Source organism: Etheostoma spectabile, chromosome 17 (assembly GCF_008692095.1).
Source record: "Etheostoma spectabile isolate EspeVRDwgs_2016 chromosome 17, UIUC_Espe_1.0, whole genome shotgun sequence".
NCBI classification, from domain to species: domain Eukaryota; kingdom Metazoa; phylum Chordata; class Actinopteri; order Perciformes; family Percidae; genus Etheostoma; species Etheostoma spectabile.
The window spans coordinates 19503321-19529495 of record NC_045749.1 but is presented as its reverse complement, the minus strand read 5'-3'; the positions used below and the strand labels follow the sequence as shown (position 1 = coordinate 19529495).

The 26175-nt window shown below is 40.1% G+C and overlaps 1 protein-coding gene and 1 long non-coding RNA gene across 2 annotated transcripts in view; one reads left to right on the top strand and one right to left on the bottom strand.

The window, feature by feature from the left end:
* Nucleotides 1–26175, bottom strand: part of dntt (deoxynucleotidyltransferase, terminal) — a 106196-nt gene that overhangs the window by 61448 nt on the left and 18573 nt on the right. Inside the window, 4 exon segments of the mRNA XM_032541046.1 lie at nt 5760–5892; nt 10447–10570; nt 10774–10845; nt 16546–16716. Of these exon segments, the coding sequence (XP_032396937.1) occupies nt 5760–5892; nt 10447–10570; nt 10774–10845; nt 16546–16716 (500 nt within the window).
* LOC116705153 (uncharacterized) lies at nt 4873–25384 on the top strand. The gene is made up of 3 exons (XR_004335863.1): nt 4873–4953; nt 13931–13935; nt 25374–25384. It is a non-coding gene; the product is annotated as an uncharacterized LOC116705153 (long non-coding RNA).

Sequence of the window (26175 nt, the reverse complement as noted above, 5' to 3'; positions counted from 1 at the left end):
AGACAAGACAAGAAGACAACAAATGTTGGTGGCGATATGGCTGCAAAGAAGAAGGTTTAGGCGCGGCGAGGCTATGTGTTTGATCATTTCTTGCGAACGAATGAGTGACAGCAGAGAGAGAGAGGCACATTAAAAGGAAGCTGTGAATGGCTTGTGGCAAAGTTTCAAATGTCACTGTGGCTAATTCAGGGAGCAAGGATGTATTAGAAAACAGCAATTAGAGCTCCACAAGGCATGATGACAGTAATGGTTAGTGTTAGTGGCAGACAGCATGCACCCTTGTGGCATTAACAGAATGAGGGCCCGGCTTACAGGTTCACTTGGCAGATGCCACTTTAGTCACAGGCATTTCATTTGCACTCTCACTGTATGTCATTTATTTTCTTTCTAAAATAATTGAAGATATGGGAGCGCTCACTTTTACGCTTGTGTTTCACACTCGGCGGTATTTATGTAGTCCTTCATGTCAAAAGTCGACGCTTGTTTAATGAGTCGACTGGTAGGACACAGCTATTTGAGAATGCATCACAGATTTCCGTCTGCTGAGCGAGCAACTTTCTGCCAACATTCTTAATTGGCAAAGCCGAGATTCCACAACGCTCCCAGTTTGTACAGTGCACTCAAGTTGTTAAGTGAACCTCACTGCTAACCTCACTGCTGCGCTGGCAAAACTCACTCGAGTGCACTGCATAAATGAGTGGCATGAATAGCAAAAAGCCAAAGCGGGAGAGAGACAGACAGATCATCAGCATGAATTGAGATTACCTCCAATCAGAGCTTTAAAAAACAACCTGATTTCAGCGCAGCATGGGAAACAAGGGAATTGGGTTTTTTATTAATATAGGACAGCTGAAGACATGAATAAGGAGAGAGAGTGGGGATGACATGCAGGGGCGTCTGCATTGGGGTTTATTTGAGGGAGAAGACGCCACGGCATTACACTTTTTTCAGCTCCTTCCTGATTTCACTGGAACATTAGTATGTGTGCAGATACCTCCTCTGGTTCGAGCGCAGTCAGCGGAAAAGTAGACGACTGCACATCAGGCACAATTCTCTGCAGCAAAGAGGGTGTTTTTCTCCATCTCTGCCTCAACACCTTCAGAACACTGTTTTTAAAAAGCATTAGGCATCCACTCCTGCTCAGCGGGAGATAAGGCTGGCAAAGCACGGCTGAAAAATATTAGCTTTGATGAGCTGTTAACACACTCTGCACGGTAACGCCCGCCAGTCTTTAAATTAGGCGCCACAAAAGGGCAAAGCAGTTGAACATAGTCAGTCGGCTTTTTTATTGCATGAGGGGAACATGCTAAATTATTAACGCTTTCAGCACAAAGCCCATCAAATATACATAGTTATTTACAAATGTGTGTGAACAACATGGCGACACGTATGAATAATACAGATGTGGGGAAGCTGTGGAAGTTTCATTTCTGCAGGAAGGAGAGGTCGGGGGCAGCCCGAAAGTGGCTGGTCAGGGGAAAAAGAAACTGGATTGCGCGCATTAATGCGTCATTTTCACCTTGTGTCTCACTTATTGTCTTAAGTTTCTCGCTAACATAGAAAAAACAAGGCGATTGCCAGTGAGCTATTACATAAAAACAAGAAAAAGCACAGAGTGCAGAGCGGATACATGAGCTATGCGTCATGATCAGACAGCCTGTTTTGCTCTTTTCCCCTGCAAGCAGACACTAGAGTTTTAAAAATCATGACACCCAGAACTCAACTGATAAGGATTACTTATCTCGGTTGTTGTTCAAGGGAAATAATGCAGCGGGACTTAGCCCTTGTTTGAGGATTTGAGAGCAGACACCATTGGGCCCCTCATCAGTGTCACTTAGAGTCGTATTCCAGACAATCTCATGTTGAATAAGATCCACAGTGGGGACTTGCCGGCTTCACACTGAAATAAATACACACACACACACCGCTGACACCGTGTGTGCCTTTTCACACGCACTGGTGGTAGAAGTTGTATTTTCAAACCTGATCTATTTTTAATCCTCCCTCCCAACAAAACCGCTTCAAGACTCGACACCCGCCTTCCACTGCTGTCCTTTCAATAAGGCTAATGTCAGTGGCATCAACAAATCCTTGCTGTTTCCCTCTGAAGTGCATGACAGCTTGAGTTTACTGGAGCACAGCGCTTATTTTGTGAAACTTTTTGCGAGCAGAGTATCATTTTTATTTTCCTTTGGGGGGGTATGTTATCCAGAGATGAAAGATTCGCCAAAGCCGAGTGCATCTATTTAAAGAGGTAGGCTATATGGTATAATGTGCATTGCCATTTTTTGACAGGGGCTACCAGCTGGAAAGATGAAGCTAATAAGAGACTCTACATCACGCTGGAAATTATAGGTAATTAAAATCGAGCTTTGACAGGACTTTGGAAGGGAACATTTTCCAATATGTTGCCCAAAGAGAATTAGTGGGTTATTAGTGGCGCTGCTGGCATCTTAGAGAGCATATTAACTATTTTGGTGTAAAATGCCTTCTAATAATGCCTCACACTGTGTTTAAACCATGTCTGGAGAATCTGCTTTTCAGCAAGAAAAAAGGTAAGTGACTTACTTACTGAGTGATGATGTGCAAGTCATCGTTCTTCAATTATAGCTCCACATGATTCCAATTAGGTCTCATGTAATAGTCCCCAAGCCATACAGTATGTGAGATGAAGTCATCTCCCCGAGTCTTCGGCTATAAAAGCTCCCTCAAAGGCCCCGTACCGCTTTGCAGCAGACTCCTGGTCCATTAATCTTGCGCTGTTCCTCCCCTTCATTCTTGATGTTAACTATCCATGAGGCTCTAATCACCTTCCTCATCTCTTTTACCACATTATCCCCTTGAGGAGCGGTTATTTACATAATCAGATATCATTCCAGCAATCATTTATCCTTTTGAAGATTAGCACTTTTTTTTTTTTTGTCTGGTGCAGTTTAATACCATCTTTACTTAAGAAAGTTGTGGATTAAACTAATTATTAAATATACACCACAATTAGGTTCAAAGTTCTGCATGAAGTGAAAATGACGATTGAAATAGTAAAAATATGTTAATATTATTATCACCTTTTCCCTTTCCTGTTTCTGCATATTATGGCAGCCTACCTATAAGTGTTGGCATTGTAGAAATTGGAGGTGACTAAATAATGATCCTAAGAGCCCAATGTATTCAATATTTGCAAGAAGGACATGCTATGTGGACTGTGTGTACTAACCAGACCCTCTTCCGCAATGCTGTAGAGGAAGGTCTGGCAAAGCTAGACCACTCTCGGCTCAAGCTGACGTCAACCACTGCTGGATTTTTTTCTCTTCTCTTTCTTGATTACCATCTGTTTACTGGTTCCACTATTATTCCACTTATTTAGTATCATTCATCATTCTCATATCTCACTTATTATTTACTATTTACTCATTCTCATATCTCACTTATTATTTATTATTTACTATTTACTCATCATTCTCATTCTCATATCTCACTTATTATTTATTATTTACTATTTACTCATCATCCCCATTCTCACATTTCACTTATTATTTGTTATTATCTCATCATTCTCATTTCCTATTTCAGAACTGTCCATAATGTTCATTCTGTTCATATTGTAATATTACAACATAATACTATTTATCCCAGTATCCTTGCACTATGCTCCACATTTAAATATTTTTTTTGAACTCTTTTCAGGGTTCACTCATGCCTCTATACTGTTTCTGTTTAGAGTATTTATACTATATATTGTGTGTATACAGTGTGTATGTTGTCGTTTTGGTTGTTTTGTGTGTAAGCACATTGTGAGCAACGATGCTCCGGAGAAAAATTCCTTGTATGCGTCCTCATACATGGCAAATAATTCTGATTCTGATTCTAATCTGCAGTGTTTACATGCTAACATCAGGGAAACCTGTGATCTCATTCCAGCTGGAAAACGCACAGTTGTGTATTTTTTGGGAACAGGGGGCACACAGAGACACACACTCCAACAGGCAGAGTGGGAATACAGGTGCAGTATCCATGTGCAGTATAGTAATGCATGCAAACATGTTCTAGCAGAAACACAAAATATGAGTATAATAGGTCTGGAATATAAAGGAATATAAAACATCAGTTGCATTATAAAGTTGCAGTTAGACGTCTGGTGGCACAAAATGTATATCTTCATACAGACATGGTTGGTTGTTTAACAGAAGTTACTTTGTCTCACTTTAAAAGTCACTTCATGAATATTTTGCCGCAAAGTCTGACGAACTGGAATGTTAAAATACAGCACATAGAGAAAAGAGAAACTTAATAAGATTTGTCCAGAGAGGAAAAAAAACAACTCTCTCGGGCAACATGTTTTGTTTGTAGCCCGGGAACTATTACAGACCGTCAGCTAAGCTGCGGCAGCTCTGTCACCCCTGTTGAGATGCAAGCGCCTGTCCTTACTGCCAGACTGCTTTTGAATTATTTACCGCACACGCCACCGGTTATGGCTGGATTTTTTTTTTACAACACCACAGAGAAGAGTGCTGCACGCTCGCACAGGCACAAAGCGCCGCACAGAAAAAAAGAGCAGCACAGAAAGGTGGAGATGGAGAGAGGCGCCGGCTGTGAGCAAATGGTTGCACTCAGTTGGTGGCTGTACAAGAGCACTCACCATGCACTGGGAGATTGACAACGTGATGCATTTCAATATCTCAATGCAAATGCAATGCTATGTTGGGAATGACTTGTGACACCATTTCTGTTTTTTATGCTCAAGAATAAAGAGATGGTTGAGCACGTGCATCACATTTGATCTATTAATTCATGTCAGCTGGAGGATGCATTCAAGCACCAGCAGCACCGATGCTTTGAACCACACACACTCTTCGGCTCATTAAGATGATAGTCTCGCGTTGCAAGAGCTTCATCCACAGTGCTTGGGAGGAGGGTCTGTCTAGTCCACACATCATTCCAGGATGGGGGTAAAACGTGCTCCAATTTTGTTTTTTTTGGCACATTTGCAACTTAATAACAATCGTCTTGGGCGACACTAAGCCCCAAACACACTGACGATGATGTACAATAGTGTACATAGTACATGTGTAGGCAAGGGTGTGGGTTCAACATGGGAGGGGTTGAGATCACTTTTTAGCATTGGTTGCAGTTGCTAATTTTGATTATTGGGGTTGTAACCCCCCCCCCCCATTCCCCCTATAAAGTATGCCTATGTGTGTATGTTCTAAAGTCTAGCTAACTGTAATGTAAATTTATGTAAATGGGTTGTTCTTATAGAGCACTTTTCTTTTTTAACAACTACACAAAGCGGTTTACATAGTACAGGAACCACTTAACATTCACACTCATACACTGTGTGCCAATGCTCCTCAACATACACACATTTACACTCCGATGGTGCAGCATCGGGGGGGAACTTGTTTCGTTTTGGACAAATTCGACATGGGACTGCAAGGATGGAACCACCAAACTTCTGATTGGCAGGCAACCGCTCTACCACTGAGTCACAGCCGCCCCTGTCTGGATTTACCCCGCAGAGATCTGAGGAGTAGTTAACCGTAGTCCTCATAAATCCACCAGAGTTTAGAATGCCAACACAAAGAAAGAGGAAAGTGTGGGAAATCAGGCAGAAGTGGAACGGCATTGATATAGACTATAAAGATTCAAGCAGTCCTCTCGAGACGTTTCTAACATATTTGCATTTCCCCTCTGCATAACCGTAAATGCTGTTCTATTTTAACTAGCGCATCGACATTGAGAGGCAGGGACGTGACACGTACCTGCGGAAGCCACCTGTCAGTGCCAGTGTGGCGGCTGGTGAGACCGCACGGACGGCTTCGTCAATAACGTTCCTCAGGGATCGGGCCTCTGCTTTGCTGACAGCCCTGGTGATGTCTCCATAATGCAGAAAACCTGGGGAGAAAAAGAGCACGTGGTTATTACTCTGGGAGCCAACCATCAATCACAGCCATTTGCTCTGGAGAAGTGGAGTCAGGGTGAATTAAAAGTAAGGTTAAAATGGGATATGTTCTGCTCTCTGAATCTTTTAGGTTTTTAAAATACTTTTTGTGATTTCTTCTAAGTCTCTGAGGAAATAGTGCCACTCATTCGGTGAACTGAAATAGGTTTCAGGATTAGTAATACTGCTTACCCTAATCCATCCATGTTATGTGATTTAAAAACCGTAACATAAGACAGTTTTTGCCTGTTTATAGGTGGCAGAAGGGAAAAACGATGTCTTTCGTTATGTGTTGTGTTCTGGGTTTAGAATGACAGAACAACTACTTTTAAAATTGGATTAAAGATCTCCAGTCTTTTCCTTGGCAACCATCATGTTTTTGCAAATAATGTAGATATTTAGGCATTCTTTAATGAAAATGCTTGAAAAATAGTGCACATCGCTGCCATAAATGTGAGCCCCCCCTATGTCAGTGTAGGCTCTGAGCTACACTACAGTATGATTGGTGGATTAATGGGTATCTTGTTGATTTTATGCATCTCACTTTGTATTTTCTCTTTTCCGTTGCAACATAAAAAACAATGTATATCTCTTAGAACAGATGGAGCTACACCGCCAATTCTTTACAATATCTTTAAGGACTGGATCTGTCTGTACTGCCATTAAATAAATGGGATAATTCATGCATCTGCTCTTTTAATATTTGCAGAATACAGTGGAGAGATCAGGGTTCAAACACATTTTCCATGTCAAAAACTGCCATTATTTCTCTGCACGAAGCGGCGACTGCAGTGTTCCGAATGATGGATTATGACTAGTTTGATGAAGATGTCTGTCAGCATAATACATCATCGGATGGAGTTTCGAACTGAATGGGAACCTGCAAGCCGTGTAATATAAAGTTTTGACTTCGTGCAGTGCTACAGTATATGCATCCAGCACCATGAGCAGTAGCAGAAGCAGACAAATGAAAATCTGCACATCACTACTTCCCTTTCAGACATTTAACCACGAACATTAAATGCTCTGTGGGATTTCTATCACTGGCAACAATTGAGGCGGATGTTATCTACATGTCTGGCTGCTCCTATATTGCTTGTATTCCTGTTTACTGCATCACCTCTGAGAATAATTACCACAGCTACACTGTCATCTAACTTCTTGTACTGCATTTCAATTCATTACCATTCAGTTTCTTTCAACCGATCGGTATTTTTTTTGTTTTTAGTTGCATAGCTCAAAGGATAGCAATGTCAGATAGTCAATCCTCCGCTTTGGTCCAGAGTTTGTACAAACATTCACGGTTTCCAGAGAATTAAGCCTACTGACCCGTGACTTTTTCTATAGCACCCCCACGAGATTGACATTTGTGGTTCAGACTCAACGTGAAATGTCTTTTGGATGGACGCAGTTCGGTGCAGACGGCTTTTGTAAACATGTGAACCATCAACCAATCAGATTTTACATAAAAGCAATGGTAGAACAGAGTGCACCCCCCCCTCCCATTCATTAAAACAGGAACTGAGCTGAACTGGTACCGTCATCCAGTCAAAATCCAAAAGTAGTCTAACACTTTGCTTTACAACTATATTACCACTGCATTCAACACAGATTACAAATTAAATCATCATCATTAAAATCATCTTCTTAAACTGCGTATGATTAGTTTTGAGTCCAAGCAGTGAAATTTGGGATTTATGTTAAAATACGTCATACATGTACAAAGCTTGATAAATATAAACAGTGTTATTGCACATCTTGACATAAAAAAAGAACTAAATAATGTGATTTAATAAAGTTCAGGAAGCATTTAATTGGTCCAAACACCACTGTTGTTAATGTCCTACAACTGTGGTCTCAATGTTGAAATATCATTATTATATATATCTCTCTCTCTATATAGATATATATATATATTCTATATATATATATATATATATATATATATATATAGATATAGATATAGATATATCATTGGATGAATGGTTGCTGATAATGGACAATGTATATGATTAAAGATCATCCACCCACTCAGATCAGCTGGTATTCTGTCTATAATGGAGGGGTATGGAAATTTGTAAGTGACCCCAAACTGTTGACAGGTATTGTACATTCATTGACACACGGACCACGATCCCCATTTTTCTGGGTGAAAGTCCTTACTTGTTTGACCCATCCATCACCCCAACCAACCTCCTTACGCAGTGTTTCAGTCTTTTATGCTAGGGGAAAGCCGGGACAGTTGAAACACTTTTTAAATAAACGTAATTTACAAAGCGGTCGTATCGCACTGAAAGATAATATTTTGTCGGTAGCAACCTATACCTGTCATCTGTCAAATACTGTTGCAGCTTTGAACAATACCGTTCAGGAGTTATTACAGAAACAGTGGGACGTGGTGATGTTTCATCTGTCCCTCCTGGACGGGACGAATGAAACAGCATTCCGGGGACGAATGAAACATACAGTTTAAGCCATATGAACTTCCCACAACTTTAATATTTTACTGTATATCATGGATGGTACTTCCAGAGGTGTATTTTAGATAGTGTTGCAGGGCTATACGTCTTTGTAAATGTCTGTTAACAACTCATTGCCGTCAACCTGAAACTTGTATGAAGGTTATTGAAATATCATGTACTGTGGAGGATTTGGCCAGTTTTATAGCTAGAACAGTAGATTTTTCCATTTATATCATGTTTCTATTGTGGAAAATGTCGTTTCACTAGGTTTTTACTTGAGTTATACCACTGGACATCAAATAACCCCCTATAGCCCGTCAGTCTCCATAGGATAACATGGGAAAAAACTCAACCCCCCCTACCTGTTGGGCCCAAATATATTTTCATATTTCTAAAACTGCTTTTCCATGTCTCGCCTCCATAAATAATTTTATAAACACAAATATTTGTGCATTTACTTAAAATCAACGGAGTTAAAGCCAGGTCGGGGACAGTTGAAACAGCTGTTTCAACCGTCCCGACATAGACATATGCCATTACAGCCGGCTTTGCTTCTCATGTAAACAAGCATGCTGTATGAAAGTCTGGGATTGTGGAGAACACTAAATGGCCTACTGAATAAGCATGCAATCAAACATTTAAATTAAAATCACTCATTAATAATCAAAAAAATTTAACCGCTTATGAAGTATACTTTTGATCACCAAAACTCATTTATCGGCTGTAACTCCGCGATAAAAGGAAATAACAGAAACATATTTGGCTGATAGGAGGAGGTTAACATGCTCTATGTGTTGACCAAAGGAAGTCTGTCTATCATCATCACACTCGGAGAAAACTGGAATGTTTCATGCTTCCCGCGTTTCAATTGTCCAGGCCCTCCCCTACTAGCAACCATTGTCGCTCTTCTTACTTAATTATCTTACAGCGCTGGGGTCAAAGGGCTGCCATGTCCGGTTCGTCCCATTCAGACACCAAAGGGTGACTTGTACATTGGTATCTGGCGCTGAGAGCCACTGACCAAGCATTAGTATGTTGGCAATGAGCATGATAGGTGAGGCCAGTGGATCATCACAGTTAGTAGGTTTCATCCTCTGGGGACCATGAATGTCTCTACAAATGAAATGGTAAACCATTCAATAGGTGTTGAGATATTTCAGTCTGGACCAAAATGTTGGAAAGAAAGAGAGAGACTGACGAAGCCATCCACAGAGCCATGCCACTAGCGTGGCTAAAAATGTATTTCTTATATCCCTATAGCTGTTTTTTTAACATCTTCCAACTCTAGAAATTAGATCAATAAATCTCACAGGTGACTCCACATGAGGACCTTTATTTTATATCTCTTAATTCTTCTGATATGCAAAAGCCTTCCTTTTGGCAATTTTACTTTACCAAAACTGCAAAAGACCACAAACTGCAAAAGATTTTAAGCAAATGTTGAAACTCAACTTTCCTCAACCCCATTTGTGGAAACCGTCCAAACACCTATGTCCCCTGTGGATAAACTGAAAAACAATATCACAAAAGCAATAACTGATGATTCCCCACAGAACTAGGAACCAACATCTTGCTTCACAAATACCTCTAACGTTAGAAACAAATCCTAACTCTCCTAACTGTAAGTCAGCGACATCTCATGGACTTTGCTTAGATGGCCCCAACTGCCCAGCTGATTGATGAGAGCTCATGGGAATTCCACAGCGAGCGTTCCACTTCACAGTCACTGTTCATTGATTTTTATTAAAAACACCCCTGCTGCCTTTTCCATTGTGTTGTCACCATAAACTCCCTATTGGTCACATCTCATCTCACTGTAGAGAAAACACATTACAGCTAGCAACTCACATCAGGAGCCTCCTATGGGACCTAAAAAAAAAAGGTCAAAAAAGTCCAAATGATATGCAGCCCCCCACTCTTTCTAGAAGATATTTGATGATTTGGTTCTTTGAGTCTGTTGGAAGCAAACTCGAGTTGTAATTTTCAGTCTATAATTTGTGAAGTGTGAAGTGGCAGAGTGAAGAAAATGCTGAGCTTTAGATGTACCACTTTGTTGCATCCGGTTTAGATGAATGCCGCGGTCTGCCAGAACGTCAGTGAATGAGCGCAGCCCTCTGCGATACCACTTCTCAGCCGTCTTAGGTCCAACCCCAAACACACTCGTGAACAGCTGGCAGGAAACGAGGCAAGGACGTAATCAAGAAGACATGCTCTGAAATGACAGGCTCTTCTCGGGGGAGGGTTAGCATTCAAAGTGTTCAAGAGCCCTACGTCCTCCAGAGAAATGCAAATCCTTTTCACGGCACTTTCAAAGCACCAAAAACAGGAGAAAGCAACCAAATGTTGGAGTTTTTTTTTTCTCCGTCTACTGACCTTAAGTGTTTGATACCTTTCATCAGAGAGTATTTTCTCGACTTCAAACGAGCGGCCACATTGAAGGACCTCCTGCAAAATATGAAAGGAGATGATATCATTAGGAAAAACTTTGTCAGCATTTCTTTTTTTTTCCCCTTTACTGGTTTCTGTTCCATCAACAATTAACAAATGGCCTCAAATTGCTGCTCATTGGAAAACAGCTTCCACTCAAATCAGGTGCTCCTCGTGTCCTCATATCCATTTCCTTTTCAAGAAATAATGACTTTGTTGTTGTGAAACCAGAGATTAATGCCGGTTTTATGGTGTTCATAGTAATAAAAAAACACGCCCAAGGTAATATTTTCCCCAGCTTCTATTTTTTTCTCCGGAAAAACTTTGTTGTGCGTTTAATTGTCTGCCGCTGTCAGCAGAGCACGGCTAATTTGCTGGTCACATTTGAACTGTCTGCAATATGTGCAGGTAGAAAATGAGGCAGCAGTTAACTTCCAACGGGGGGGGGGGGGGTTATTGTCAAAATTGTTGTTGTTGAAAGGGAGTCTGTATATTTGTGCTTTACAAGGATGAATGATATTTTATTTCAGTGTCGTGCCAATAAGGAATTATATGACATACACAAAGTAGTTTCATCCACACACATGTCCACACAAAACATACTCTACAATAAAGAAAACATATTACAGCAGACATGACACATTAGTGTAACCCATAAAGTGTCCAAGAACACATAAAACAAAACTGCAGCCCACAAAAACATGAATAAGCCGGAAATGTCACTTCCAGAGAGAATCATACCAAAACTAAAAAGTCTGCAAATAAAAGTAATACTAGTGGATCTATGTCTTGTATCAGCTCTTTTACTTCAACTTAAATAAATAAAATAATATAATATAAAGAAGTAGCTGTGTGCACTTTAAGCAGGGCTGCACAATTAATCGCAATTGCATCACACAATCGCAATATGGAATATGGACGGGGTGGGCACATAGTTTTGTTAAAGGCAAAATATGTGTCAAACCATTCTGAATTAAGTACTTGTGGTGCTGCAGAGATGTCCCAGCATAGAAATTGTGTCCTATAAAATAAAAATCTTTGTACAGATCCTTGCAAAAATCACACCAGAGCTGGAAGAAGTATTCAGATCCTTAACATCAGTAAAAGTACGAATGCCACCTTATAAAAATAAAGGTCCTGCATCACAAATGTTAGCGAAAGTATGCGAGTATCATCCAGAAAATGAAGTAAAAGTACAGATGCAGATAAATCGTCACATTTTAGAAACTGGAAACGGTCCAATCTGTTCTGTCAATCAACTTTAATCAACTAATCATTAGTAGGCCTGTATATTGGGAAGTTTAATTCACAACAAAACATCATATTTTATAAACTACAAGGAACTAAAGCTGTCAGAGGAATGTAGTGGAGTAAAAAGTACAATATTTCTCTCTGAAATGTTGTGGAACAAAAGTAGAAAGTATCATGACTCGAGTAAAGTACAAGTACCCCATATTTGTACTTAAGTGCATCGAATCATTTTAATATTTATATGTTTCAAAAATAATTGAGATTAATGGTACCAAAAGGGATCATTCCCTCCAATATCGTGAATCACATCCCAACGTCAGTCAAAATGAATCGCAATCAGATGTTTTCCTCATATCGTGCAGCCCTGGTTTTAAAGCCTGTGTGTGAAGGGATGACACGTAGTATCAATGAACCAGTGGACCCGATCTCCACACAGTGAGTACGGTGCAGTTTAAAGCAGCCCTCACTGCTCAATGATGCATCCACCCGTCCACCTCTGCTTTTCAACCCTCCAGCTAGGGCCAACCTCAAACGCAAGGATAATGCTTTAACACACTCGCTGCTGCGGGGAGGACACACTTCTTTGCATGCACACTGAAAAACACATACTGACTATTCATCCTTGACTTGTGCCTCAGTGCTCCCAGACTTTCATGTCAGTAGGTTTTTATATCTTTTCCCCCCACTGTGGATGTTCAGTCAGCAGCGAGCGGTTCAGTCGCTGCTGACAGAGTGTCACTCCGATGTTCACAGGCACATCAAGCGTTTTGTTTTTACTCTGTTTGGTTTCACTTTGTTTTTCGTGTCATGTCATTTTTTTTTTTTTTTCCTTCAGTTTTGAGCCACGATCCGTTCAAAGAGACAACCTCGCGGGGAGAAAATAAAACTAAAAACCTCTCACCGCTGGGTGTGCGTCTGAATCAGAAGAACAACAACAGGGAGAGGTCATTCACACGCAGTCTAATTCAGTCTCCGGGGACGTTTCTGTTACTTTGTTTAATGAATCTGCCTCGGCGCTGACAGATTTGACAGATTTTGAAACTTGCTCTGAGACCCGCCGTGTGTCTGTTAGGTTTAATGTGTCGGAGAGTTGGACTGCAGTGATCACCTTGTCCTCCGACTGGGACTCTGTGTTCTCTCCGAGCAAACATTCCTCACCACTTCCGCTGACAACTTGCTATGATTTCTGCCCCGAGCGTGACTCTAGGTGAGGGGATGATTGCTAAGTGACCCGATAACATTCCCCCCCATCCCTAAAGTCGAGATAAACCGGCGTGATGGCTGTCAGTGTGTTTGCTCAGGTGTGTGGCAAGTTGTGTTAGCTGTCTAGAACTTAAAATGTCACCAAAAACAAATGTGATATCTTTTTAAATGATTGGATTTTTTTGATTTTTATTTGCTCAGCAACTCAAAGCAAAATGTGTTCTGCATGATGAAACACCATTTTTGGTTTCTGCTGAAAGCATATATGTGAAGAATCATTTTAGAAGAAAGAGTCAGCTACATTCTTCTAGACAGAGCTCCAAAACGGCACAAAGTTTGAAGGAATACTCCAAAAAAAGTATGAAATACTCATCAAATGAGGAAAAGTTTGAAATTTCTCCCCTTCACAAAGCACAGCAGCTTTTTTGAATGATGATGGCTCTATGAATTTATGCTAAGTCCCTTCATTGTTCTATGTGAGCATGCATGGTGGATTTTATCATTTCTTTTACATACTGTATTTACATTATATCTGTTTTATGCATTTTGCTACTGGTGTAAATTCTGTACTTCAGCCAGCTCTAAATCTTCTCCTAAGGATAGTATTCTAACAGCAGGGCCATTTAGCTTTTGGCGGACCCTATGCAAGATGCTGTTTGGGGTCCCTTATTTGGTCCGACTACGGTGGGGGGGGGGGATTTAAACCTTTATGATGATCCGTGGAGATGCGTCAATCAGTAAACTTTCTCCAATTCAAATTAGACATCTCAAGTTGACCCGAGCAATTTAAACCTACAGAAAATGATAGTAAAAAAAGTTAAGAACAAAGCTCATCTAGGTCAATAAATACAACAGATGCAGGATTTTCCTCAAAAGTGTTAATTTTCGTTTATCTTTTATAACAAAGAAGGCTACTTGCTAGTTGCAAATAAATAAAGACAGGTCATTTTTATTTCTTCCTAAATGTATTGAGGCTGGACGGGCTGAACTTGCAGCTTGGGGGCCGCCAAGTGGACACGGGGGCCCTGTGCATCCGCACAGTATCCGCCTATGTTGCCAAAGAAACGGCTCTGTCTAACGGCTACCCGGGGGCCCAACATAAAAACGTCAAAATAAATGAATCAATCAAACTTAAGCATATTGTCAGTCTGTTCCAAAGGCATGTTTTACCCCCAATAAAAATGCTACTTTTCCCCCTCATACAGTAGCTCTGATGTTCCATCGGGGGTAACTGATTTCGAGATAAAGCTGGTGTTCTCAGTCTGTAGATTTGTCTTAGGGTGCTTTCACACCTGTGCCGTTGGTTCTATTCTAACCGAACCCTGGAGTGTTCATCATCCCAACCCTGCTACAGACCTACAGACAGACTCTGGTCTGCTTAAAAACTGCAGTGGTGGAAGAAGTATTCAGATCTGTTAACACTAACTACATAACACTAACTTATTAACTTTAGTTTTACAGTTATTTTGGACTGTATGGTCAATAAACCTCATTTATAGGAAATTATACCTAATGTTTGAGTTAGAAAAGCAGAAATTAGGAATTATTTAGACTAAAATTAAAGGAATGTATGTTGATGGATAATCACAGACTGGAATATGTCAATTTAAAATCAATACTATTTCAAAACCACTTTAATTTTTTTTTAAATGCTATAAAATTATATATGACACCCCAAAATTAATGAAAGTAGAGATCTGTACTTGCCAAAGAGCGTTGTTTGGAATCAATCATGTTATTTTGGGGAATTAAAAAGAACACTGATATAGGAAAACGACCCGAGGACAACATGAGGGTTAAGTAAAAGTATGTAAGTATCATCAGAAAAATGTACTTAAAGTATTAAAAGTAAAAGTACTCAAGGCAGAAAACTCCTCACATTATAGAGACTGGAAACAATACAAACAGTTCTGTCAATTAACTACAGTACGTGTTTAATCAACGAATGATTTCAACTGGACTAGGCCGATACATTTTTGGGTAGTTTAATTTATAACATGGTATTTTATAAACTATAACTAGCTACTGTGTGCAAAACTAGGAACTGCAGCTGTAATTAAGGTAATGTAAAAAGTAGAATTTCTCATTGAAATGGAGCAGAGTAGAAGTAGAAAAGAAAAGACTCAAGTAAAGTACAAGTACCTGAAATGTGTACTTAAATAAGGTACTTGAGTAAATATACTTAGTTACATTCCACCACTGGGACACAGGGGTCTCGGTTTACTACAGTTCCGTTCACTGAGAACGCGATCCGACCCCAATACAGGAAGTGAAAGAAAAACCACTGCTTTACCAGCCTGCAATTTAAATTTATTCAACCTTGTACAGAATATGTGGACTCATATATGATTTAACGGCTGCTAACTTTCAAATCCATAAAGGTGTCATCCCTCTCCTCTTATCAAGGCCTCGCTGTCTGTCAGCTGCTCACATTCTTTGCCTTCTCTTAAAATATGAGAAACCAGAAAACCCATAAATTTGCTGTTGCTCCATTATTTTCTGAGGTGAGTTTCACATGACTTGTTTCCACTGATATTTATTTATTTGTTTGTGACTCCTAGCTGACTATTGCTGCCATCCTTTGGGAAGGAGCAAACAGTTGAAAACACCCAAGTGTATAATATCTATATTTGAGGGGGACATGAACCAATTTGAGACACCCACCAACAGCTAAATTTGCTTCAAAATATACGGCTTTCATTATCAAAGTGGACCATGTTACCATCATAGTCACTTCTCTCTGTTACACTTCGTAATAACCATAGACAGTTAAAGAAATGGACCAACAGAACCCGTTGCTCTGGACGGAGACCATTAAAGTCCATTAGAAGCTCTTTTCCGGAGATGCTGAGCGTTGGGTTTTGGGTGTTGTAGCTCATTAATCACATCACATATACTTAGCGTTACTGCTACCATTTCCAAATGCATTTGCCAAAGTCTCTAGATTGACTTTCTCCCTTCAAGGCAGCCACAGATCATTTCACAAAAGTACGAAAAAAAGTTCAAGAGACCTGAAAGTCATGAGGTGAGACAGGTAATCCATCACAGCAAGCTTCGCATTATTTACTGTGTGCACACACAGATGGATTTGAAAACTCTCCTTGTCGGGAAAATTGAGAGTCTGCTTCTGAAAACTTTGCATTCACAGGGTATGGTTTCAGAAAATCAAGCTTGTATGGCAGCCCAATTAAACACTGTTGTTTAATTCTAAACATTACACAGATGGATTGGCTGTCGGCATGCAGGCTCTAGGCTTTACTTTACCTCCATGACTGCTTTGGTGTGTTCCCCCAGGCAGGGCAGGTCCCGAGTGGCCCCGAGGCTCTGCACCGCCCAGGGCAGACTCTTCAGGACAGACGCCGCTCTCCTGAATGCCAGGCATGGACCCTCCATCTCTCTGAATTCCGAGCTCTCGGCCAGCACTTCAAAAGCATCCTCCAAGGAGAGGAAGGCAAGGCCAGGTGAGGGGGAGAAAGAGGAATAATATGGAAGATTCAGTTCAGTTCAAACCAATGTATTTATCCCAAAGGGCAATTTGGTTTTAACAGTCTACAGACCAAAAACGTTGTCAAATGTCAAAGATAGCACATGAGGACCGGGCAATGAGTATGCACAGCACAATTCAAGTTAAGAACACTTATAGATAGATGTCACAAATAAATAAATGGAACACAAATAGTACATAGCTCAAGAGAGTAAAGTAAGATTATTAATACTGCTGGCAAGATTTGAAGAGACAATATGATTAGAAAAGAATACAAATGTCCAAGACATTGTGTAAAGGACTTTATAAAGCAGACTTACGCATGATTGGCCAATTCTTTGAAGTATTAAACAAAGGTAAGACAGGGAAAAAACCCACGAAAGAAAGTAAGACAAAGCAAAAATGTTGTCAGGTGTGCATTCACATGTGGATGCGCTGACCCGTACGGGAAACCAGGCAGGGAACGGAACTCCCTCCGGTCCTTTCGTACCCCCCTTCATCCTTTATCACGCCTTTCTCTGTCCCTGTCACCGTCACTTTAAAGTGGGACGTGCTGCATGTCGGTTTTTCTTCTGGGTGACCGGACAGAGCCGTTAGAGAAACACCAGACAGGAACCTGTCATTTTCCACTTGCTCACACCAGTCTCCCCCAGGGGAGGAGCCACGGACTCCCCCTTTACAAAGGACATGTTGAGAGCTCAAATGGGCTGCAGTCCGGCTCAAGGAACAAATGGATAAATCTAAGATGGAGCACACAACTCTGCCAACAATCCTCTTTTTTTTTTCTTTTCATTCTGAAGTTGTTCGTTTAAAGCTGCTACAATCAATATTTTTTTATGAATGCTGGATCAAATCACTGATTGATTGTATGACATACCAACAGAGGACCCTACCGTCCCGCACATTAAGGGTCGCAGCCAGCACCAAATGATACACACACAGACAAAGTCAACCACCAACGCACTATTTATTAACCCACACACGCTTTAAAATTCAGTGATCTAGTTGATCTTAAAACTGCACAAATAATGTACAAAGCACAAATTTGCTCCCTAACAGTAGTGCCCTACAAAGACAAAAGACTGAGAAAAGGTTTTTTTAGTTGTCCAGCCAAACGAATTATACGTAGGACACTGAAAATCTGGCAATTAGATGTTTTAGTAATGAAATGTATCTACATTAAAAAAAATCTTGATCTCAAACTTGACTTTTTGACTGTTGTCCTCTATTCTGAAGTTACTGTACTCTTTGTATTATCTGTAAAAAGTGAGATGTCACGCCAATTCAACAGACATTAACTTCCATTATCAATATTTGGTTACTGATCAGCATTTACAAAATCATTATAATAACTAACTCTATACAATCTACTGTTTACGGCATATTTTTTTGATGTTTTACAATAGCTGCTGTTGTATCACTATTCACTATCACAATTTACTCCTGAATACTTTGCACTCTTCATTGCACTCTATTGTTTCTGTTGATCCAAAGTAAAAGTCCTCATATGTGTCCTCATACCTGCCAAATAAAGCTGATTCTGATATACAAAGTCAAGGTCAAGGTCAAAGTTTATTTCTGCCCCACAGTGCTGTACAAATATAGATAACATAAGTTAAAAGCTTAATAAATAACTGGAAAAAAAAAACCTTCTAAAACAGAATATGCCAAAAACAATAAAAACAGACGACAGATCAAAACTTTACCCAAAACAATAACAACAACAAAATGTCACAGCTCAGTTTATGTTAAAGCCAGTGCAAAAAGATGAGTGAAAAGTGATTTAAAACTTTAAAAAGAGGTAGCTGCTCTAATGTTGAGAAGAAGAGAGCTCCAGAGCAGATATATTGTTAAGACAACCCATTATTTCCTCATAAAAACAGCAAAATTGACCCAAGATACCTTTCCACTGGATAATGGATGTCTTGAATGTCCCAAAAATATCATGAACTCATTTTTTTAACCAAAAACAAAGTGCCTTTTTTGCCTTAACAGAGTAGTCAGAGGTTACTTGGAACAAGAGAGAGAGTAGGTATGAACTGAAGGGAGTAGGCATGTACAATAAAAATAACCAAGGGTAAGGACAAATGGCCACACACAGATACCTTCTGGTATAGGAGAAATCAAACTCTGCCTTCTGCGAAGATGAGACGGCAGAACGGGACTGGATGGCAGACACAAAGCTCCTTTTAGCAGAAATGGATAAGAAGTGTGTCTTTTGTATGGCAAGTTGAATTTCAAGGACCTACCAGATGGTTGTCTCCACAAGATTTAAGTAATCTGCATGCATTGCTACTGTTGATGTGAACTGGAGTACGTGGACTCCTAAATACCACTTGAGCATTCAAAACATCCCTTTTAACCCTTGTTAAACTATGTACCACTAACTTATTCACTTTAGTTTACAGTTATTTTGGGAATTTATGGTCAATAAACCTAATTTACAGGAAATTATACCTAATGGTTGGGTTAGAAAAGCAGAAATCAGGAATTATTCAGACTAAAATGAAAGGAATTTATGTTGATGGATAATCACAGAGTGGAATATGTCAACTTTTACTTAATACTATTTCAAAACTAATTCAATTTGTTTTTCAAATGCTCTAAAATTGAATAAGACGCCCCAAAATTAATGAAAGTAGAGATTTGCACTTGCTACAGAGCGTTGTGTGGAATCAATCATGTTATTTGGGGTAATAAAAAAAGAACATTGATATAGGAAAACGGGTCAATTTGACCCGAGGACAACATGAAAGTTAAAGTACATTTAAAACAGATACAAAAAATGTGTGATTATCTATTAAAGGACACTCATGTGATTTATCCCGATTAAAGAACTGTAACTGAGTGACAGCCATGCTAAAAATGTTTTACAACCAATTCAAAATAATATTTGTTGGACCAAATTGTCCAGGGAAAACAGTGTCTCTGTCCTCCCCAAGCCCTGGTCAGTTATTGCACTTCACTGCAAGTGAGAAGAAAACACTTCCCCATCCCACTTCGTGATATTGATGACATGCGGCTGAACATTTGCGCTGCAGCTAAAGTGACGAGCCGCTGTTGTGGAACCAAGTGGAGAGAAACATGTCACCAGATAGGAGCTGGATCATCAGTGGAGCCATTCATTAGCTAAACAGGTGATGTTTTTATGAAAGCCATGACAAGCCATTTCAAATGAGACCGCTGTCTGAATGGCTCTGGCGCAGTCAGGAATAAAGAGCTGCAGGTGGGCTTTGTGCCTGTAATCATTTGGAAACTTGCATTATTTTTTATAATAGGCACTTTCCTGAGAAATGGAGCTGGATTTTATTGAAGCAAGACGGGTGCAATTCTCTGAAATGAAGTGCTAAGTATAATACTTCTTCCAACTCAGCTACCAGCTTAAAAACAATCAGAAAAACACTTGCACACTTGATTTATGTGGCACATCTCAACTTTCATGCAAAAGTGACTTGATACAATTATCACATTTCACATCACAGGAAATGCTAATGTGTGGCTGCGTGCGAATTCTCAGGGTACGCTTCTTCGCAAAGCCCCTGAGCATTTTGAGTTATGTGTTTCTTTGAGTGAGGCAAATGTGATAATTACATTCTTTATTTGCGTTTTTGTTTTCAAATGGTGTGTTATCTCACTAATACTTACTAATTTGGTGTGTTTTCACACTGAGCGCCTCCTACAAAAGTTATTTTGTAACCCACAAGTCGTAGCTTCAAAGAAAAAACTGCCATCTTGCCTTCTTCATTCATTTATGATATAAATGATGTGTAGCAATGTGTAATATTGTGTCTGTTGAAGCCGTATCTATGTAACAAGAATGACAAACAATGACTGGAATAATGTGCAAATAGGATTCATATACATACACAAAGTATAAATATGTTTCAATATATACATTTCTAAATGAATCGGAGAAGCCACCTGTTCCCACAAAAGGTCAAACTGACTTCAGCACCCCCCCATACACACACACACCACACACTTCAAATGTTGGCGTGTACCGACGCAGGGGCGTAAATATGCAGGCAGTACAGTTGCACTAGGGGGCCCTTGGGGTGGAGAAGAGGGAGGTGGGGGGGGGGGGGGGGAGTCATGGTTTTCATTTTTGTTGGTAAAATAGTCAGTAATCTAAAAAATGTATTCATTAATTTAACTTAATTCTGCAATGGCGTCCAGTGCATGAATATGTATGTTTGCTTATTGTGATGTCACTTCCTGGAGTATCTTCAAATGCTTAATTTAATTACTTTTGCAAACAAATAAATCAAACAAATGAAATGCAGGTAGATTTGTTTTATTTCTAACCATGCACGTTTTTGAATATCTGATCTGAATAAGTAATTTAGCAACAAAGCAATGCAGAGTTCCAGACTGATGTAAAGGTGTGCGACTGTAGACAGTAGAGGTTAACCATGTGACTCATATGTTGGTATAAATACTGATCAGATTACTATACTTATAGGTGTGAAGGGTTTGGAGAAGTTTGGCTATTAGTGGGCCAAAGAAGATAATTATTGACGCTTGAAAGGAGGCCGAGAGAAATGATATGGGCTGCGGTTTACAATTTAAGGGCTACATGGCGGTGACAATCTCTCTGATTGGCCGGCCGGCCGGCCCAAATGGACGACGAGGGCCCACGGCTCCTCTGGCATCTCCCCAAATTCCCGACTACCAGTCCGTCACTGCCTGAAACTGAAGCACCATAGTGGAATTAAGCCATTTGTCTTTTTTTCCTTTTCTTTACACCTGTGCTTCCCCTTCTGTCATCCATCTTAGGAAATCAATACTAACCGATACAAAGCTGCTTTCACTTTCCACCGCATCTTTTAGGCTGAATCTGTATTTTTTTTTTCCTGCAGTCTGGACTTTCTAACCACCAATGGGGGACTGCTGGTGCTGCTAATGTCCGGTTGTCGCTATGCGACCAAGAGTAGACAATGTTTGATTCTCATTGGGATCGACACTACAAGCGACCCTTTTTATATTACAAGGATTCATTTGATTGAACAAATATTGCTTTGTGAAGCTTTAAGAACACAGGAAACCTGTGAAAAAAATAAGTTGGTAATCACTCATGACATTTGGGTCTGCATCTCATGTTATGCTAACTCTACCACGCTGCTACTCTGCCCTTCATGAATGCATGCACCAGTTATGTTTAAGAAAAGGACACTTGGAGAAGTGCCTATGGGATGAATATGTAAACCCTCCACAGGGAGTAAAGTTGAGGAATTCTAAATCCAGGACTTGGACTTTATACAGCCTGAAGTGACCAGATCTTAGGGCAAACTTGGACATATTCATGCCTTTGTTTTTCCCCTCCCCTAACCAAGCCGCGATCTGAGGTCACTTCACCACCCGCAGTCCTGTGCAGACATGCGGCCTCAGGTCAGTGAGCAGCAGACGTTAGTCCAGCTCACCCAGGAGACGCACTGACCCGTTACCTACAGCACATGCAATGGGAATGAGTACAAAGCACACACACACACAAAACACACGCACACATAGCTGGGCTCTCTTCCCACCATGACACAAATACGAGAGGCAAGCTTGTAATTGGATAGGGCATGATGGGGCACGCTTGTGTTCTGCAAGTGTGCACGGTGTGCTACAAATCATCTACATCTGACTTGGTTAACATGATTCTTCCCATTGGTAAATATAACCATTGTAGTAAGTGGAGACATTCTAAGCCTTCCTTTGTTTGGTTTATGAAATTCTAAATTGGATTTTTCCTTTCTGGAAAAAGTAAAGTGTTGTTAAGTTGCAAGATATACTGTATCTAGGAAATTGCGGTTTTGATAAATGTCCCTGTGTATGCTGCTACTAAATTTGGACTTTATTTTCTCTAGCCTTTTTGCTTTTGACTTGATTTTTAATTAAGAAGCATAACCCCTTTTTGTTATTTTGTTGTGTTTTGCTTAGGTGATTATTTTTCTTTCATGTATACTGATATTTATATTGAACCTACTGATATACACTCTCTGCTTAAAAATGAAAGTCAGTATAAATCCTGAGAACTTCAGAAATCCGTAGTAAAAGCCCTGTGCAACCCCTATAAAAGGTGCTTATGTTATTAATGTGGAGCCACATACAGAAACATACTGTATGTGTACTGTAAGTAAATGATTAAACAATCTGACAGACGCAATACACTGTTTGTACTTTTCCAATCTTCAAGATTAACCATAACACACACCTAGACTAACACCTCTAGTCTTCTTAAAGTGCCCATAATATGCTCATATTCAGGTTCATAATTGTATTTTGAGGTTGAATAGGTTTACATGGTTTCATTTTCAAAAAACACCATATTTTTGTTGTACTGCACATTGCTGGAGATCCCTTTTTCACCCCGTGTGTTTAGGTCTCTGTTTTAGCTACAGAGTGAGGCATCTCACTTCAATACTATCTTAGTTGGGAGTCGCACATGCTCAGTAGCGAGGTAAGATCCCATCAGCTAGATAACTCTTTCTCCGCTGAACAGGGACAGGAAGTAGTACTTTTGGAGATTAATGTGAACTAGTGTGTGTTGTAGCAGTGTTTTGCCATTGAGAACGAGTTAGCATGCTACGGTTAGCCACCTCGTCTCAGCTAGTGACGAAGAAAGCCGTGCAGATGTTGAACAGCTCACCCGGAGACTGAAGACAGAGGACATTCAGAAACCGGATCTCACTCAAAAAAGCATGGATGGTTTGTTGTGAAAAAGAAAGTGATTTTTTTTTTTTCATAATATGGGCACTAATGAATATATTGATATGAACAATGGTTTGTGTGACCATGTGTAAGGGGTTGCTCAGAGTGACAAACCCTGAGATTTATCACTCAACTCTGGAGTTCCCCTCAGCTCTTTACAGAGATTTATCATCTTTTAGCTAATTGTTTCCAGTTGTTTTGGTTCAGTCTTACCGTTCTCATCATCCTTGTTTCCAGGCAAGCGCAGCAGGCAGAAAAAAAACACCCATTGTTTGCTACTTTTTCAGCACCAAATGTCAAACAGATAAAGTAAGTGACAAGCTAGTGAACACACTGGAGCATTAAGAGGCTAAAGAGCCAGTTATTTCCCTCAAAAGTTGGTAAAGACCAATGGTATAGTCTACGTTATATGCATGTATACGACGTATATACCCATTAAGAAAGCTCCAGAATTTCCATATACCCACTTAAAAGTGTGGAATGATACTAAAAAATTATAAACGCAACTCTTTAGGGAGTCTGATAACCAGTCAGTATCTGCACCTTTTAGAGTGGCCTTTATTGTGGCCAGCCTGAGGCACACCTGTGCAATAATCATGCTTTCTAATCAGCATCTTGATGCCGCACCTGTAAGCTGGATGGATTATCTCGTCAAAGGAGACTCACTAACACAGAGTTAGACAGATTTGTGAACAGTATTTGAGAGGAATAAGTCTTTTGTGTACTTAGGGTGTGGCAGTTAGCTCAGTCTGTAGGGAGTTGGATTGAGACCGGAGGTCTGGTTCAAGTCCCTGTTTGTAACAACGTACATATGTGGACTGTAGCTGGAGAGATGCCTGTCCACCTCTTGGTGACAAGGTGCTCTTGAGCAAGGCACTGAACCCCTTCTGCTGCACTGGAAGCCCCCTCACTTTGACATCTCTCCATAGGTGAATGTATGGGACCTGAGCATGTGTGTGTATTTCAGGCTATGTAAAAACAATGGAGTGTTAGTTGTAATAAAGAGTATGAATTAAGTTATTGAAAAAGTCTTAGATCGTTGAGTTCAGTTTATGAAAAAAGGGGGCAAAACTAAAGTGTTTCCATCAGAATTTTTTTTCGTTAACGCGGGTCGACTAAAGTGGCCGTAAACTGAACAAACACTGCAGAAAATGCAGCAACGACTATTGTAGTATACCCGCTACAATGAACTTAGTCCATATCCACGATGTTCCACTTCTGGGATTGATCCAGTCCTGCAGTACATTCCGTACATTTCATTTCTTTGCATTGGAATTCTTACCTCTGGTGGATTTCTGAGGACTGTGGTTACCTGCTCCTTAGATCTCTGCAGGGTAAATCCAGACCGCTAGCTCAGTTCTCAACTTTTATCAAATGTTTGAAGTGAAATCACATCTGGAGGCGGGGGGGGGGGGGATTAGGGGGTTCAAGGGGCAGAATTTTTGTGGCCATAAAAGCCCAAATCTTTTACTGGTATATTATTTTAATGCCACTATTCCATCATATCCACGGATCTTAATTATTTTAATAAGTTGGCCTCCTTGATTGAAATGTCTTATAAAGAGCTATTTATATTTCAAAACTCATCTATTCCTCCTTGTTTGGAACTTTTGTGTTAATAATCATGACACCATTCATTGCACCCCTGCATTCTACTTCAATTCTAATTCTCTTCAGGTTTTGTAGAAGTTCAATAAACCTGATCACATTTGTTTTATCTAGACTAATCAAATGCCTTAATCGAGCTATTCACACACCAGATAGTGAGCAGTTGAGTGGTTCGGCAATGGTAGGATGCCTCCTGGCGCTCCCTAGGGAGTGTTCACACTCAGCTGAGGAGCCCCAGGAAGACCTAGATAGGGAAGATTATATCTCACAACCCTGGCCTGGAACGCCTCGATCCCCCATCGAGCTGGTTTATTGCTCGGAAAAAATTGGCCCCTACGAGCTGCTGCACCCACCCACACCGATAGGGTCAAATGATGAAGATAAGGGATTACGCCGGGATTTCCCAGTTATCCTGGCACCTTGACTCGGTTTCACAAAAGCAGAGGCACCTGAGTTACCATGGAGATGTATTCTTTACAGGTAGCCGGCTCCTGGCCAGGCTATCAGCCTGAATCCTGGAGCCTTTTCTGTTCACTCAGTAGTGGTTTTACCCAATTATTGGCCTGCATTGAAATCCAACATGTGCATTGCTGTGCGAGTACAATTATTACTTAAAGTTGGGCATATTATTTTTTAATCATTGTTATTGTGACAGTCATTGTACTGGGTGTGTCATTTTGCTGTATGAAGACTGATGTTCATATTGTTGTTAGAAGTGTGGTGAACATAATATGACACTCATGACAGGGAGATAATTAGAAAAGGCTGATAAAGTTGCCAAATGTGTCTTTAAATGAAGTCAGTTAATGTATAAAGTGCTGTACATGTGTGTTTCTATAGTGCACCAATGCACCTAAAATTACTTTGGTTGATTCATATTTTTTTGTATTCTTTAACAGCAAAGGATTCAACAAATTGGCATTCATAACATGCAATTTGTGGGGCTGTAATTTGGGAAGATTGCACAATTATAAAAACTTTTCCTAATTGTACAATCCTCCTCATTTATGGTCTTAGTTCACTGAACCAATAATTTTATAGTGTAGACTACTGTACATTCATATAACAGGGACAGGACACCTTAATGGTTTTTGACCTTATATTTT